Source organism: Juglans regia, chromosome 1, assembly GCF_001411555.2.
Source record: "Juglans regia cultivar Chandler chromosome 1, Walnut 2.0, whole genome shotgun sequence".
Classification (NCBI taxonomy): Eukaryota; Viridiplantae; Streptophyta; class Magnoliopsida; order Fagales; family Juglandaceae; genus Juglans; species Juglans regia.
Window position 1 is genome coordinate 20,379,712 of NC_049901.1, and position 18,287 is coordinate 20,397,998.

Below are 18,287 nucleotides of genomic sequence, written 5' to 3' on the forward strand. Positions count from 1 at the left end.
ATACGCAAAATAGGCCCCATCGGATTTCATCCATAGCTCCCTTTAAGTAGAAGAAATTAAACAGCAAGACAAGACTTTATATAATTTTTTTTAATTAATAAGCATTTCATTAAGAAACGGAACTAATGTCTAATTCATTTGAGGTCCGTCAATGTCTGATAAGATGCAATGCTACCATGAACAAAATCTACTATCTCAATTTCCCAAATCAAAAGTACAGTGGCAGAGGATGGTGGGTGAGGTGGGGATATCTCATCCCGCCGGACCCAAAGTGCAGCAGTAAATTCTAATTCATCCTATTTGTAACAAAATACAGAGGGATAAGCACCCAGAGGTATTTCTGCAGAGCAGGCCGAAACGGGTGAGTGAACGAATCAAGAAATCAACTCTTCAGGCAAATCAGCCGAAATCCAATCACAAGTAGCATCTCAGTTCAATATGTGCCATGTTATAGTGCTGCCATCATGGTCCCTCTTGCTGCCTCACGCCTCATCTCAGCAGCCTTGCCACTGCCTCGGAAATACATGTATACTTGCTGCAGGTTGGAACAAATAAGATAGCCTCAGAAACCAAAATGATGCTAACCCCAACAATAATGCGAGTTCAGGTCAAGAGTTGTTAAACCTGAATGACCCAGATACTTAGTAATGATTCTATGCAGAACAAGGCAAATCCAACAAGGTAGAATATCTGCAAGAACAAAAGCAAGGTCAGAAGTAACCATCAACATCAAACCATTAACATGCATACAGAACAGTTCACCTCCTTGTCCATTGTCCTCTTACAGTTGGCAACATTTAAAATTAGGCCCACTCTGCCTCACCAATAACATGACATCCACTTAGATAGTAATATTAAGGTATACTTTGTCAAAATTCATTATTCAAAGGGAAATGCTTGATCACCAAAAGAATTATAAGAAACTACCTTACAGATTGACATGTTTTGATGTAATACATTAGGTTGTAAAACACTTGTAAAGTAAAATTAATGTGCCACATCAAGCCACGTAAAGTAAGGTAGTTTTTTGTAATTCTCCTTGTAGACCTAGTACTTCTCTTATCCGAAAGACTATTACAGCCACTACTACATAGCTGAAAAGAAATTTATTGTTGCTGTAGCAGTCTGAGTGCCAACATCCAAGTCATTATAAAATAACGAAGGTGTTTTTTGCTAAGTTGAATAACAAAATTTAAAACTTACCCCAACCAAGGCATGACCGCTTAACACGTCAATTGCAGGCAAAATACCTCTGTCCGCGGGAACACACCATACAAACATCAGCATCAGAGTACAGAAGGAAATAATTGATTATGCACTAGGAGATACATTGAATTATACATGGCTAACTGTGACGTAAGAAACATGATAAAACATAACCTCTGCTCCGCTCCTCCCAGGAAAAAAAAATTACTAAAAAGAAAATTTTGGTTACTAAATATCAGCAAACAAACTGGTAAAACAGGTAAAAACTGTCAAGGAACTTCTGCCAATTTTTAATCAACCAAAAAATCCTTTAATCATGCAAAGTACGCATATCAGCAATCGTAAGCAGGAGATAATAATAGTATGTCATTCCCCCACTTCATCCATATCTTTGTTACCTATTTGAAAAAGAACAAACCAATGGAAAAACTATAAACCAGCTACCTTTTTCTTACTTTATAAACCACCTACTACGCAGCATAAAAAGACCCTTGAATGTAACTGTAAAAGAAATCTTACGTGAGAGATTTCCCTTTGAAAATAATTGGAGGAGCAACTGCAGCAAAGATGCAGAAGGCAATATGTATCTGCACGGAGAAAAACAGAATTAAGAAATCTCAATACATCTTCTATGCAGAAAGGAATCTAAAGAACATAAATGATTAATGAACTTACCACATAAGAAAGGAAAAACCAACCAAACTTCAGAGCACTATCAGTCCTGGAGATGGAACACAAATTTAGAAGAGAACATTGTAGGTCAGAACATACATTACAAAATTTCATATAATCAAGGATGCAGCAGTCAAAGACAAAGAACCATCTGTGCTATTTATTTCAGTCACTTCCTGCTAAGTTTTTTTTTTTATCAATAAAAGATAGATATTATATATATGAATGAAAAAGGTATAACCCTTGTACACAGGAAGTATACATGAGTACTCCTAAATACATTCTAAGAACGATAAATTAAAGACAAGAAATCATGAATATTGTCCCCATGCAAAACAATAGTGGAAAACCAACACATTAGTGTGTGGAGAAAAAAATTCTTCAACTCAGTCATTGTCCGTTCCGTATCTTCAAAGCACCTCGCATTCCTTTCTGTCCAAATACACCACATAATGCACAACGGAATCATCTTCCACACTGCTGCCACTTGTTGACAGCCTTGCAACTTTGTCCAACAGCCCATCAAATCCACAACCCTCAAAGGCATAACCCAAGCAACATCAACCCTTTGAAAAATCTCATCCCACAACACTCTTGTTACCTCACAATGTAATAAGAGAGTCCACGGATTCTCCATTCTTTTTACACATATAGCACCAATCCACCAATACATAACCTCTCTTCCTCAAGTTGTCCGTAGTCAATATCTTCCCAAGAGCAGCATTCCAAACAAAAAAAGCTACTTTAGAAGGCACACGAGCTCTCCAAATATTCTTCCAAGGGAACAGGGTATTATCAAGATGTGTAGTCAAGATGCTATAATACGCCTTGACTGTACATATCTTGTGATTATTAGACCTCCACTTCAAACTATCTCGTTGTGCCATAGGAATCTCCATGGAATATAATAAATTGAAAAAAACTGAGACACTAGGTAATTCCCAATCATGGAAATCCCTATTAAATAGAATATTCCACTGGTGCGTACCATGAGAAAATAACCTCACCTCCGCCACTGAGGCCTCCCTATTAGCTGCAATACGGTATAGAGCCGGAAAAACCCTTTCCAGTGCCTGTTCTCCACACCACACATCTCGCCAAAATCTGATTTGATTGCCCTCACCAACAACAAATAGAATTTTATTTGCAAAGCACGGCCACCCCTTCCTTATATACTTCCATAATCCCACACCATACCCCCCTCTCACTTCATTAGAGCACCACCCACCCAGCCCAATACCATATCTTGCATCAATAACATCCTTCTACAATGATCCCCCCTCCAAATGATATCTCCAAAGCCATTTTCCTAATAAAGCTTTATTAAAGGTTCTCAAGTTACACACACCCAACCCCCCATTCACAACTGAGCCACATACAGTCTTCCAACTCACCAAATGAAATTTTTTCTCCTCCCCCATGCCCCCCCATAAGAATGCCCTAAAGAGTTTCTCCATTCTGTTCACCACCCCTACAGGCATAGGAAACAGAGATAAAAAATAAGTGGGGAGGTTAGTGAGAGTACTCTTGATAAGAGTGAGGCGTCCCCCTTTTGACAAATACACTCATTTCCAGCCAGCCAACCTATTCTCTATCTTCTCCACTACCCCATCCCATATAGCTCTATTCTTGAAAGTTGCTCCCAACGGAAGGCCCAAATATTTCATTAGGAGAGAAGAAACCTTACAATCCAGAAGGCTTGCTAAAGTATAGATATTAGAGACCACACCCATAGGAACCATCTCAGACTTGCCTAGATTCACTTTTAGCCCTGACACTGCTTCAAAGCAGAGTAACAGTGCTCGTAGAATTTGGATCTGGCTTCTATTCGCTTCACAAAAAACTAACGTATCATCTGCAAAAAGGTGTGAAATGATAGTAGGACCACTAGCACCGTTGCCCACCTGAAAGCCCGATAAAAACCCTTCCCCAACAACAGCCTGCAACATCCTACTTAAAGCCTCCATAACTATAACAAAAAGAAGAGAAGATAGAGGATCTCCCTGCCTCAGACCCCGCGAACTGTCAAAGAATCCAGCCGATGTGCCATTAACCAGAACTGAGAATCGGATGGTTGAAATACAATGACGCATCCATGAGATCCACCTATCCCCAAAACCACATCTCTCAAGTGAATATAAAAGAAACTCCCAGTTCACGTGATCATATGCCTTCTCCATATCAAGCTTGCACAGCACACCTGATCCTCCCTCCCGTAATCTATGGTCCAAGCACTCATTTGCAATGAGTACTGAGTCAAGAATTTGTCTCCCACGAATAAAGGCATTCTGAGACTTGGAGATAATTTGTTCTAACACCGGACTAAGCCTGTTAGCAAGAACCTTCGAGATAATCTTATAAACACTACTAACCAAGCTTATAGGCCGAAAGTCTTCAATAGTCACTGCCCCATGTTTCTTAGGGATGAGGGCAATAAAAGTCGCATTTAGGGATTTTTCAAACTTTTGAAGAGAATAAAATTCATTAAAGACCTGCATAACATCACCTTTCACAATGTCCCAACAGGTTTGAAAAAAACCTATTGAAAAACCATCCGGCCCCGGCGCTTTATCTTTAGCCATTCCAGATAAGACCTTATAAATCTCTTCTTCAACAAAAGGTCTCTCCAAAATACTCACACTCTGCAAGTCAATTGCCTCAAAATTCAAGGCGTCAAGCTTCAGCCTCCAAGGAAACGATTATGTGAGGAGAGTCTCATAGTAATGTACTATATGGTTTTCTAACTCGGGAGAAGAAGAAAACACCTCAGAACCTAATTGGAGTGACTCGATAACATTATTACGCCGATGTGAATTAGCCACTTTGTGAAAGAACTTCGTACACCTATCACCTTCTTTCAACCAAAGGGCTCTGGATTTTTGACGCCATGAAGTTTCCTCTGACAACAAAACCCTCTCCAAATTTGTCATAACCATGCCTTTCCTCAATAACATCTCCTCTGAGTTATCTCCCAATAACTCTTTATCCTCCAACTCTTGCAATTCCTCCAACAGTGTAGCCTTCTGATTGTCAGTGTGACCAACAACCTCCAAGTTCCACTTCTTCAAATCTTGTTTCAATGCCTTCAACTTACTTGCAAGAATGTAACTCGGAGTACCAAGGAACTGATATGAATACCACCACGCACGCACCATCTCTACGAACCCATCCGTTGTTAGCCACATGTTTTCAAACTTGAAATACCGACTTCCCCTATGAATACCCCCACAATCTAAAATAATAGGAAAGTGGTCAGAACTGACACGAGCTAGTCGTTTCTGACTAACTTCCGGATAATGAGCTTCCCATGCAGTAGATACAAGAAATCTATCCAATCTCGACCACACCCGCCCATTTGACCAAGTATATTCACCCCCTACCAGGGGGAGATCCATGAGATCAAGATCGAAGATGAACTCGCGAAATTCATCCATGGCCCTAGAATTCCGACAATGCCCTGAACGCTCACTAGGAAAGCGAATAGTATTAAAATCGCCCCCCATACACCACGGCACATCCCATAATGAGTATAGACCCGCCAGCTCCTCCCACAACTTTCTCCTATCCAAATCCACATTAGGGCCATATGAGCCTGCAAATGCCCATTCCCAACCATCCACCACATTTTTAAATCTAATCGCGACCGAGAATTCTCCGATACACTCCTCAATCGACTCAACAACTCTTTTGTCCCACATGAGTAACACTCCACCAGAGGCTCCCAAAGAAGCCAAATAAGTCCATCCCACATACGAGCACCCCCATACACTTCGCACAATTTTCCTATCAATGTAACACATCTTTGTTTCTTGAAAACACACCACATCATCCTTCCACATCCGCAATAATGCTTTGATACGGAGACGTTTATTGCGATCATTAAGCCCCCGTACATTCCATGATATAATCTTAGGCTTCATAAGAAACTATATTGCCCCTCCCTTTCGATCTGTCACTTCCACCGCTCCCTTCTTTCACATCATAATTAATGGAACAAGTTAGCCTTTTAAGCTCCCTATCCCGCTTTGTGGCTGACTTCGAATGACTAGCCTCAATTGCTATAAGCAGCGCCTTGAATTGTTCTTCATAACCTCCAAAAGAAATCCCAATGACATCTTGAATCTCCTCTACCTTCTTAAACACCCAATTTGACGAACAACTCTCATAAGTAGAACTGGGAGGGAGTGTACACAACGGAGTAAGGATGACCCCCTCCTCACCTGTGCTGACGGGAGAAAATAAAGCTAGTTCTGAACCACACACTGAATCTAACTCCCCGCTGGAAGGAGCAAGACCCATCGGAGAACCTAGTTCTGAAAAACCATGTTCCGAATGCATTGGATTCACCACTGGGCCTCCATCCACCACACACGGCCTTTTCTGCATATTTTCCAGTGACAGCCCACAGGACAACGACGTGAAACCCACCAAATGCCCGTCCTCTGCCGCCGATACCTTCACAGGAGTAACATCTACTCCTTCGTCCACCACTTGCGGCTGAGACTGACTGTTCTCCAACAAAAACCCAGCTGACTGCGACGGGAAAACAGCCCTCGAAATGATCCGCTCCTCTGTAACCTCAGCGTCGTCCCCCTCTTCCCGTCGAAATGGCCCTAACGGCACACCATGGTGGTCGACCGCCACCGGCGGTTCTTTCTGTGACGGTGTGGGAGTCGGCGAGACGCTTATCGGCGCCGCCAGAGTTTGACTTGGGCCAAGGCCCGAAATCTCGGGCCTCGCCCGATTCCTCTGCATCCAGCGTTGTTTTGGGCGTACGGCCTGGCCCACACCAGAGCCCATACCTAGGCCCATCACAGGCTTCCCATTTCCAGCACGCAAGCCCAAGCCCAACCCATCTCCTTCACGGCCCATCCCATTCTGCAGCACCTCCTTCCCCTTAACACTGCGTTTCAACCAAACAATTTCATCCAATAATAACCCAATTTTTTCCTCCATATTATTCAGCACCCCTAGTATACTTTCCTCATTTGACCCCATCCATACGTTGCCAACTACCCCACGATTCTGCACGATCTCTGGACTTGTCACGGCTGGCACCACAGCACTCCCCTCTCTCGACTGAACCTTCTGTGCTTTAAGCGCCTCACTGTACGACCGTGCACCACCTGCTATTAACAATGAATCACCACCTTCATGCCTGGCCAGCTTCAAGCTTCCTTCCTGGAAAGCACTAAGTGCTCTGTTTCTCCCCTGCGAGACAGTGGAAGAGAAAGGAGGACTCAGCTCCTTCACTGTATCTCCAAAATATCTCCAACCTTCTCCCTTCCTTCCTTCCGGCACAACAATCATACCTCTTCTCTTGTCATGCCCAAATTCCGATATAACTATAAAACTGCCATAATAATTACTACCCCTCCTTACCATCAATACCATATTTCCTTTTCTACGAGTTCTCAGAAACTCTGCTGAACCCAGTGATGCTGCACATTCCTTCACCATGGAGCCCAACCATCCCATGGTTTCATGATCCAAAGAAATGTATTTCACCACACGACTACTTCTCTCTGTGATTCTCCACCACCTTTCATTCTCCTTTCTGAACTCAAAAACTTTATGATCAATAACAAACTCCCTGCACAGCCCCATCAAGACAAACCACTACGATAGACTGGACTCAACACTCCAAAGTCTCAAGAATCTGTTGCCATTATCACCCCAGTACCAGTACCAACAAACCAGAAAAAAAAAGAAAAGAAAAAAAAACCAACGAAAGCTAGAAGTGTACGGAGAGAAAAAGGAGACTACCAGAGCAGAATTCCTCGGGTGAAACTTTAAAAGAGAATGTGCTGTTGAATCACAATAGGATTGCTATAGAATTAAAAAGTCCGACTAGAAATAACATCCCCAATGATATGATCCACCTACATGTCAATACATACATTGATACATCCAATATCAGAGTAAATGTCTATTATTCAACATTACATATTGACAACTTTTACAAGGCACCCTACAATATTAGCCCAAGTATTGACACTTATACTAGTAGGAAGCATCCCCTCTTTGTTTTGAGTACATGGACCATTCTGTTTTGGCTCTTCTCCATATTCTTATGTTATTCACCATGTACAAGGATCCCCACTTAGCATTATGGCTGAATGCTTAAAGCGCCCAACTCATAGTTGGCAACCAGGGTGGCATGGATGTAAGCAGACTCAACGCACATTGAAACGCTGATTATCGTGATTTATAGTACAGCAGTCTATTGTTTGTCAGCCTAGCGAATGAAAAAACTACAATTGGGAACATGCTTTTTTGTATCTCACATTCTTTCTTCATTGACACACAAGGAGAAATATAGATAGATGTGAGGGGGGAAAGAGAGAGAGAGTTATAAAAAACTTTCCTTCCTGTGCCCATAAATGCATTACATATGTTAACAGTAATAATTCATTCGTCCAGCATTCTAAACTAGCACGCATAGATGATGCTCTTGTATGCGTCCCAAAATGCCAAGAGTGGAGTTTCTAGCAACTTGGAGAGGCATTCATGGTAACTCACAAATTGTAGCAATTTGGAAGATGATTCTCACTTGTCTGTGTTGTGCCTTCGGAGGAAAAATAATGGAAGCTTTGAAGATCGCGAGTGGTCAATGGACGAGCTTAGAATGTTTTTCTTTAATAGTTTATTTCATCAGTTGATTGTAATAAATGACGTAAATATTCATGAATTCCTTGTATTCCTAGCCCTAGCCCATCAAGCATAGGTGCTGCTCTTGTATACACCTGTGTAATTGACTGCCTATTTTCTATCATCAATAAAACTATCAGTAAAAAATACTTGGGCTCTTACCCATTCTTATGATGAATAAAATACTTTAGGCATATTCTGTGTATGCTTCCTGTGTACTTGGGCTATGCCTTTTTCTACTAATAAAGTTTTTCTTTTACTTATTAAAAAAAAAAGTATTTGTCCAGCATTACTTTTCATGCATTAATCTCCCCAAGCATTTCACATTCTTCCAATACTTTCTCAAAATGTAAACTTCTCTGATAAGATGACATTTTGAAGCTCCAAACTGGTGGCACCCATCCTAGCGAAACAATCAGAACTCAATATTTCATGAGCCTCAAAAATAAGCCAGAAGTCTTGCTTACAGATTTTCCTAGTGGCGGGAAAAAAACAATTGAAGTCGAACAAGACAAAAGAGTACCTCATAGCACGATAAAGAGGGCGGTACCACAACACATACGCTCCAGGAACCCCTGATATGAAGTATATGATAGCAAGAAACCAAATTGTCGGCCCTACAAGAGAAGACAAGCTCAAGAGAGAATCATCCAAGACTTTTATTTCTAAGAATTATGATTATTGGCCTGCAATAAAAATGCAAAACTGACCTTCGCCTTTTATCCAAGCCGTGGTAACTGCAACGATATTCCACAAAAGACACAAAACCAAACCTGCAAACATTACAAAGTTCATAAACTTGGTCAGTTTTTTACTTTTGTCCGGGGCGTGGTTAACATAAAAAGAGAGCATTTTGACAATTTTTATCAAATCATTTTTATATAAAAACATAGTTAAAAAAATTAAGGCACTAAGATCTGCCCTAACCAACTGAAGAATACAAGGGAATACATCTTTTTTTTTTTTATAGGTATCCCAAAACAAAATTAATAGGGAATACATCTTGATTCAACAAATCAGAAAATATCCCTTCATAATCAGAAAATTAATTACTGTTCACAGAAATGTTTATCTCCAGGTATTATAGAAAACATGGCACTGCTTGTATTAGCAAAGCTACACTAAATGTTAGGAGATAGGGGCCTCCTGTTCTGTAGAATTTTAGAGTATGGTATTCAGCACTTATGGAATATCAAACTCATTTAAAGTTATTATGATTTACACAGGCTATTTCACAATGCTACCAGATTCTTTAAATATAAGACTTAAAAAGGTCTTTAAACTGAAATTTTGATGCAGATAAATTCTAGCTCAAATAACAGCTTTTCACCTGGTAAAAAGAAAGTGGAAGATGGGTTCATGGATTAAAGACCACCAGGAGTGGGGGTGTAAAAAAGAAAATGGAATCTGGATGGTATTCTCCTCGTTCATTATATGTACTGATAAGGGTACCAATATTCATCAGAAGGAACAAGGCAAATCTTCCTTTTCACAGGTTAAACTTTCAAGTGGTATGCTCCAACAAGTGGTTTTACATCTTTTATAATAATAAGCTCGATTTTTTGTGTTTACCCCCACCCAAAAGAAAGAGAAAGATAGAGATATTAAAGTGCACTACTTTTGTTTACCGAGAAATCTAGAACATTTTAACATCAAATTGAGGGCTAAAACTACGTCTTTTTGCAAAGAAAAGTGAGATGACTATCTAAGATATGCCAGAAAGGAGTATACAGCCGTTGAAATGCTGAATCCAAATGCCAAGGGATAGGATCTTTAGCTAACATACCCAAATATGTTGTGAAAGCAACGTACTGAATTCTTTGTAGATGGACAGGTATTTCATTTGCAATGTCATGATGGATAATAGGAAAATATGGGGGCCAGTTTTTCTCCTCTATAACAATTCCAGCTGCAAAACAAAAATAACTTTTTTTATAAGTAAATTTACATGGAAAATTGGCAAAGTAATATTTCTTACTTAAAAAAACAAAAGAAATAACTTTGATTTTAAATTTAGATGAAAAATTGGCAAAGTGCATCCATTGATCCTTTCAACTGCATATGAAAAGTGGAATACCTCTTGCTATAGCATCTTCCCTCCGCTTTAATTCCTGCAAAGCATCATATGAGAGTTGATACGTTATTACCAAATAACCCTCATGAAACTAACCAAGTAAGGAAGGCTGCACCCACAACATATAAAGTATAATTCATATTTAGGTTCAACAAAAAAACAGCCAAGTGAAAACAGAGTACAAATTTATGTACAGACCATCATATGTATGTGTTTGTATATAACACGGAGGTTGCAAATGATGTTAAGATAATATTTAAGGAGAAAAAATAAAAGACAATGTTTTGAGTATAAGTGTCTGATTGACCCAAGTGAGTTAATAAAGTAGTGGTCTATTATGTTCCTATTGGGGGGGGCGGGGGGGGAAGACAAGCTTTTTTGGTGCCCCTCGGCAAAAGGGAAGTTCACAGTATGCTCCTTCTTCTACCAATCCATCTATAATGCAAACCCATTCCCATGGAAGAGTTTACAGAGTATTTGGAAGACGAAGGTCCCCTTAAAGGCATCCTTTTTTGTATGGACAGCTTCTTTAGGGAGGATTCTAACTATCGACAACCTAAGGAAACGCTGAATCAGTCTTGGATTGGTGTTATTTGTGTAAAAAAAGCAGAGAATCCGTCGATTATCTACTAATATATTGTTAGATTGCCACAACTTTGTGGAATGACTTTTTTGCTAGGGTGGGTGTAGCTTGGGTGATGCCAAGAAGGGTAATCGACCTCTTAGCTTCATGTAGAGATCTCCAAGGCCCTTCTCAAATTGCCACAATTTGGAAGATGGTTCCGATTTACCTATGGTGTGTCTTTGGAGGGAGAGGAAAGAGAGAAGCTTTGAAGATCATGAGCAGTCATTGGATGAACTTTGAACTTTCTTTTTTAACACTTTGTTCCAATGGTCGATTGTATTTGATTTTAATGGCATGCCCATTCATGAATTTATTGTATCACTAGAACATTACTCCTAGGCATTGCTCTTGTATATGACCCGTGTACTTGGGCTTTTGCCTATTCTTACGATCAATAAAATCTTATTTACCGATAAAAAAAAAAAAAAATCCTTTCCTGCCTGCAGTTACAATTAACATGCACTTTTCCTAGTAGAAAAGAATTGGCTAATACGCACCCTTAAGTTAACACACCCGTAATGTTATAAGAACAAATAAGTTTTAGCTAATGTAATGAACATACCAATTTTTGTCGTACCATTCATATAAAGAATGGTCTATAAATTTTGACTAAAAGCATCAGTTATGTAATCTACAAATCCATGTTCAGAAGCTAAAATATGTACTTGTAAAAAAAACTACCTGTTCTCTCCTTTTCAACTCAGTTTCTTTAGCCTGGAGTTCCTTCTCCTTTGATTTCAAATCCTGAGTTAAAACGGGAAATAAATTCAAAAGAATAAAAAAGGAAATATTTACTCAACCAGAACACTCAGATAGCAAGAAATTCTTTTTCTTTTTTCAAGGCAGCAAGACATACTTTCTAATTGAACATTTTAGGATTTGGATCTCCTAGGGTTCTTGACCAAACTCTAAGGCCAAGAGTGGGAGATAGATAGGCACATAAAATGGACCCCACAGCATTTATAACTAGTCGAGTGAATTTCTCAGGCATCATTAAATGCTCAATAAATGCTATGGATCCCACCTCATGTGTCTATTTTTCTTTACTAGTGTTAGGTCAAGAACTCTAGAGGATCTCAATTCAACATTTTGAGCACTGCAATCTACCTTTGCATTATCAAGAGGAATATCAATTGTAGCACCACGGTCATAAGGTTCATGTGGGAGGGGTGAAAGCCTTGAAGTTGCAGGAGGAACACTTCCAGGATTCTAAAAATGTCAAGAGAATAATTTCATAAGAATCTATATGGAGTCAGTAAAACATGAAGGCACAATCAACTCAATACAGCATGATGATGCATGAATAGAAAATGATTGATAAAAATCCCACAACATATGACCATAACTCTTAAAGAATACTCTCCCAAAAACTATAGCACAAAGCAAACAATCTAAACAAGTGATGCAGACAGTGTCGCTGTCTAGAAAGATTAAGCATAAATAAACAAGCAGAAGAACAAGAACTGAGTGTTGCTTTGGGTCTACCAGTAATAGTTAGGGTACATCAGATAAGTTAAAATAAAAGAATGCAGATACCCTCTAGGTCTTCGTAAATGAATACATCAACAGCAGCTAACATCTTAGGTGCTCATGAATAAAGAGCTTCGATCTATAACAGCTTTGAAGTCTATTATGGCTCTGTTTAGGTCAATCTGGTATTTTTTACAAGCCTCAATAGTTCAAACTTCAATTCTACGACGTGAATATAAAAACTTCAATGAATCGATTCAAACAATGGAAACAGATTTCTTGAAACATAAAAATCAACATTTCCAATTCTTTAGTACTGGGAACTCATCAATCTAATAATCAATCCATCCATACCTCTACACCAAACACAGCAAAATATTTCAAAAACAATGAACAATGCTGCCTCTATGAAAATAATTCACACCAAATATGACTCTTCTGCATTACTTGACACCAAAAGAAAGAAAAAGAAACCAAAAAAAAAAAAAAATGACTTTTGTTAAAGTAAAGGTATCAGGAAAGGAAGAGGGCAAACTTACTGGCATATAAAATGCACCTCCACCATAGTTTGATTGGCCTGATCCTTTCCCTCGACCTGCCGAATCCTATGATATCAAAAGAAGTTCACAATCTCTGGGTCATATCAAAAGAGGAAGAAATAGGGAAAACAAAGTGATGATATAAAGTACAGCCAAAGAGTACATGGAACATGAAAACTCTGTAACAAATAGGTAAGGCAAAATATTTTACCATCTACGGGCCCCGGAAAAATCTCCAAGGGTATTCAAAATAATGGGAGTATAAACATCTCAGTAGGCCATTCCCACTCCATGTAATCCCCATATTTTCTGCTATTAACTTAACGCATTTCAATTTGCTTATTATAATAGTAAACATTCCGTCTGTCTTTCTTAGGCAAAGGCCAACGTCTCATACACATGTCCGTGGACAGACTATATTATATTCTTAAACATTTTAAGTGATTGAGCACAAAATCATAAGTAACAAACAACATATCGCCATAGAGAAATTGGACAAGTAAATCATTTTAACCACTCAAACCATTTGAAAAATTAAAATAAATCTGAAAATAATAAACAAAGAAAAATGACATATCAGAAAACATAGCTCACAAGATCCAAAACAGTGCTTCTTATCATTTTCTCGAATTTCTCGTCAACCAAATAGAGAGAGTTAAATTATTTACTTGTAAAAAAAAAAAATTATTTACTTGTAAAAAAAATGTGAGATTATTGAGGAAGGAAAATACAGGTTAAAAAATAGTTACGCGAACCGCATTGCGATTAAAGAATTCTAAAATTCTAACCCGCCATGGAAATGTAATACCAAAAGCAGATCTAACTACCATATCGAGATCTCCATAAAAAAAAAACTACCATATCGAGATCGGCAACCCAACAACAAAAACCAACGAATCCAAGGGCCATTACATCCCCAGTTCCAAAAATTCAAAAATCCAACCACCGAATCCGAACACAAACATAAGTAAAAATCTGTATGTGTGGGTGTAGAACTCACCGCGAAGGGATTGACCTCCTCGTCGAAAGGATTGGAATCGTAGCGACTCATTGTACGGGAACTGGAGATTAGAATTGAAACGAGACAAAAGCAACAAGATCTGAATAGGAGAAGTCGGAGTGTTTTGGGGGGTTGATTAGCAAGAAGAATGAGAGCAAGGGAAATCGTTGGGAAGTACGGATTTCTTTGGGCTGTTTGTATTCTATGAAAATTAAAACAGTAAAATGGTTGTGAACGTATGTGGGGGCGTGCATAGATTATAAAATAACGTAATTAAATATGTTATATTATTTTTAGAGCATTGTTATACAACTTCTATTATATTATTTTTAGAGCATTGTTATACAACTTTTATTACATTTCATATTTTATATTTTTTTAAATTTTTAATATTTTTTTTAATATTTTTTGTTTATTCTTTTTAAATTATTTTAAATTTTTTATTTATTATTCATATAATAAATATTTAATAAAAAAAAAAAATAATAAAAATTAAAAATAATGTAGAGTGTGAAGTGTTAAGAGGTTGTGAAGATTTTTTGTTATTTTTATTATAATTGTATTTTTTTTGTACTTATTTTGTAAATTACGTTATTTTATAGATTTTAGTTTTATATCAATCATTCATCGGACGATTCAGAAATCCACAATTAAGAAATTTCAATTCAAAACAATCGACTGTGCTTGGATTTTAAAAACAAAAGTCACTTATAATCATTACAATTTTGTACAAAATATAATTAATAATTTAATTTTTTTAAAATTTTAAAATAAAAATAATATTAAAATAATATTTTATTTAAATTTTAATAAAACATCTCATCTTTTCTCATCTAAATTATGTAACCAAACGAGTCATTATTTTAAGTTTCAATCTTCTAATTATTTAAGAAAAATTTTAAAAAAAAAAAGATGAGTTGTCCAATACTTATTTAAAAAAAATAGGTACAATGTTAAAATTTAATTCTTTTTATATAGATTTTATATTTATTTATTTTTTAAAAAAAAATATATAGCACTTATATATTTTATGACTACAAATATTATTTTTCACATAACTCTATATTAGTTAATAAAGGGGGATGGACACCTCACCTTCACAAAACTGTAAAAATTAAAATATTGAAATTTCGGTCTGAGCATTATCAATGATTTATCTAGCATTTTATATAATATTAGAAATTTAAAGGGTCCTGCTGCTAAAATAATAAAAAAAAAATGTCCTACTCGTCGACCGCCCAGCTCTTACGATGGCAAAGTCATTCTCCCATTAAAAAAAAAAAGTACACAAATTCTCTAATAATATCTTTTTTAAACATTTAAAAAAATAAAAATAAAACAAAATACATTAGAGCAAACTAGCATTTTCCATATTTAGAAGTTATGTTATGTTGAATTTAGATATGTATTCTACCTCAATTTGTCTATTCTTTTTTTTAATCATTTAGAATATTTTTTATTATTTCTTTATTCCTTTGAAAAAACGTAATTTGTGAGAAATATATCAAAAAAAATAATAATAAAAAATGGTCTATAATGTAAAATATCAGTATAACACAAGTGTAATTTTACAAAAGAGAAATACCTTAGACACAAAGAGATTATACAAAAGAAATCTACAAACTGATGTGGTACATCAGATTGTAAAGTTACTTTTATTGTAAAATAGATCTAACAGATTCCATAAAATCACATCAATTTATAAGTTTACTTTTATGTAATCTTTTTATATCTGTAACAGTTCTCATTCCAAAAATTTAACATAACATAAGTTGATAACCCTTGTGATTGCTCTAAGAAGGAAGCCAATAACTACAAGAGAGCAAGCAAGGGCGCTATTGAATTAAGGCTGCAAATAGACAATTTTGCTTCATTAGTTACTTGTAAGATCAGTTCGGCTAAACTTGAGCTTGACTCATTCATTTGAATTGCTTGCGAATTCAAAAATCATGATCGATTATTAATCAATATAACTCATATAAAGTTTGGCTCAACTCAAATAAATTTGTATAAATTCAAATGATTTCGTATTTATTATTTTTATACTGTTATTTTATATTAATTAAAAAGATAACAAGAAATCATTTTTCTTATACTATACATGTTCATTAAATCCTTTATAGATATGTAGAAATAAAATATTTAAAAATTTGGAAATAAAGTTATAAGATATTATATAAAATAATTTTCTTGACCAAAATAGCTCATGAGCAAACTCGGACTCCCTCGAATAATAAATGAGATATTTGTGAATATAAATGTCTTTTACCATTTATTTTATAATAAGTTATCTATTTTTTTCTATATCATATAAATAATTTATTATTATTTATTTCTTTATTCGTTTTATAAAAAAATATTTACCTCCTATATATATATATTTTAGGAAGGTATTATCATGAATATTTTTTCTCCACATTAAAAAGAAAATAGATGAAAAAATGAGGGAGGGAGGAAGAAAGAAAGAAATAATAAACAATTTTTGCAGCATATTATAAACATTTTTGTATATAAATTAAAAATAGATTAACTATTTTGAGTGCTATTATCCTCAATAAAAACTCAACTAAAATTGGAAACACAACACCGTGGTGGATTGTGTGTCTTGTTTCCACGTTCTCCTCACTTTTATATTCTTTTCTTGCTTTTGCTTAAAGGTGTGTGTTGGATCAGTGAGGAGGCTCAACATCCCCACACACGCATATTGCAATCCATTTTCTTAACATTATGTTCTCATCATTCGAAACTATGCCCCCACTAGAATACAACAAGAGTCACCTCATTATAATTTGGTTGGTTTTTATTTTAGAGTAATGTTGTTATATCTCTTAATTTATATTATTTATTTTGTTTTCTTGACGTGACATGCTACGTGTCTTTTTTTAAAAATTATATATATACATTCAAAATAAATTAGAACTTGAAAACATAAAAGTAAGAAGACGTCTCGTTTAATTAAATAGAAAAAATTAAATAAAATATTGTTAAAATATAATTTTTTTAATATTAATTTAATTGTAAGATTTAAAAAATTAAATTATTTATTATATTTTATATAAAAATTTAAAAAAATTATAATGATTATATGAGATAAGATGCTACCCTTGTCATTGGAAGCGACTCACCATGCATCTTCGCCCACCTATCGCCTAGCATGTGGCCGACATGCACCACCTCAAATACATTTAGGGCCCGTTTGTTTTCAGAGATAAGATGAGATGAGTTGAGATTAAAGTTAAAAAGTTGAATAAAATATTGTTAAAATATATTTTTTAATATTATTGTTGTTTTGGAATTTGAAAAAGTTGAATTGTTTATTTTATTTTGTGTGGGGATTTGGAAAAGTTGTAATGATGAGGTGAGATGAGATGAGAAGTTTTTGAAAAACAAACAAGGCCATTAGCCTCTTTTCTATGCCCAACCATCACCCATTGCCTTAAGCGTGCTCAATAAGAGCATTCATTGGTAGTGGATTCTTTAAAATTATATTGGCTGTTAAAATATAGCTTATGCATTGGATTATCCAAATCAAAGATAAAAATAGATGGAACTACCACTGTCTCCATGTAAATTTGACTTCTACTGTCGATTATCAACCCAATAAAATAAGTTCTTTTCTATCTCTCTCTGCACTTTCATCTATTGCTCAGTCCAATAAAATAAGTTTTTTTTTCCTCCCTCTCTCCACTCTTTATCTATTGCTGAACTCCATATTATTGCCGAAATCCAACTCAGGCTTCGGTACTAGGTTATATAATATGTGGACTTAGCCCTACTCATTCTTTTATTGAGGACTACGTTTCACAGTCATTACCAGCTGCATCTCGATCACTATAATTCCTAGTTTACTTCACATTCACATTACCTTAATCTTGATCGATTTGATTGAATTTTGAAAACTTTCTCACTACTCAAAATAGTGGAGCTTTTGATCAGGATGTTCTCGCATCCCCGTTTGGGCTCTCATTCGAATAAAAACTAAAGGGCCGAATAGACCCTTATAAAGAATGGGTCGAACCCACAATTAAGAAGGGCCAGTGGGATAGAGAG

The 18,287-nt window shown here is 36.3% G+C and overlaps 1 protein-coding gene across 1 annotated transcript; it reads right to left on the minus strand.

Moving 5' to 3' along the window:
* Positions 1–109: 109 nt before the first annotated feature.
* On the minus strand, positions 110–14,489 carry LOC108981942 (secretory carrier-associated membrane protein 1-like). Its single transcript, XM_035692067.1, has 13 exons — positions 14,238–14,489; positions 13,238–13,303; positions 12,336–12,437; positions 11,910–11,972; positions 10,607–10,640; positions 10,316–10,438; positions 9,240–9,302; positions 9,053–9,146; positions 1,882–1,927; positions 1,726–1,793; positions 1,204–1,252; positions 625–690; positions 110–535 (listed from the first exon to the last, which is right to left on the minus strand). Exons 1-13 carry the CDS (start codon positions 14,286–14,288, stop codon positions 449–451), a joined length of 912 nt encoding a protein of 303 aa, XP_035547960.1. The 5' UTR covers positions 14,289–14,489; the 3' UTR covers positions 110–448.
* Positions 14,490–18,287: the final 3,798 nt, after the last annotated feature.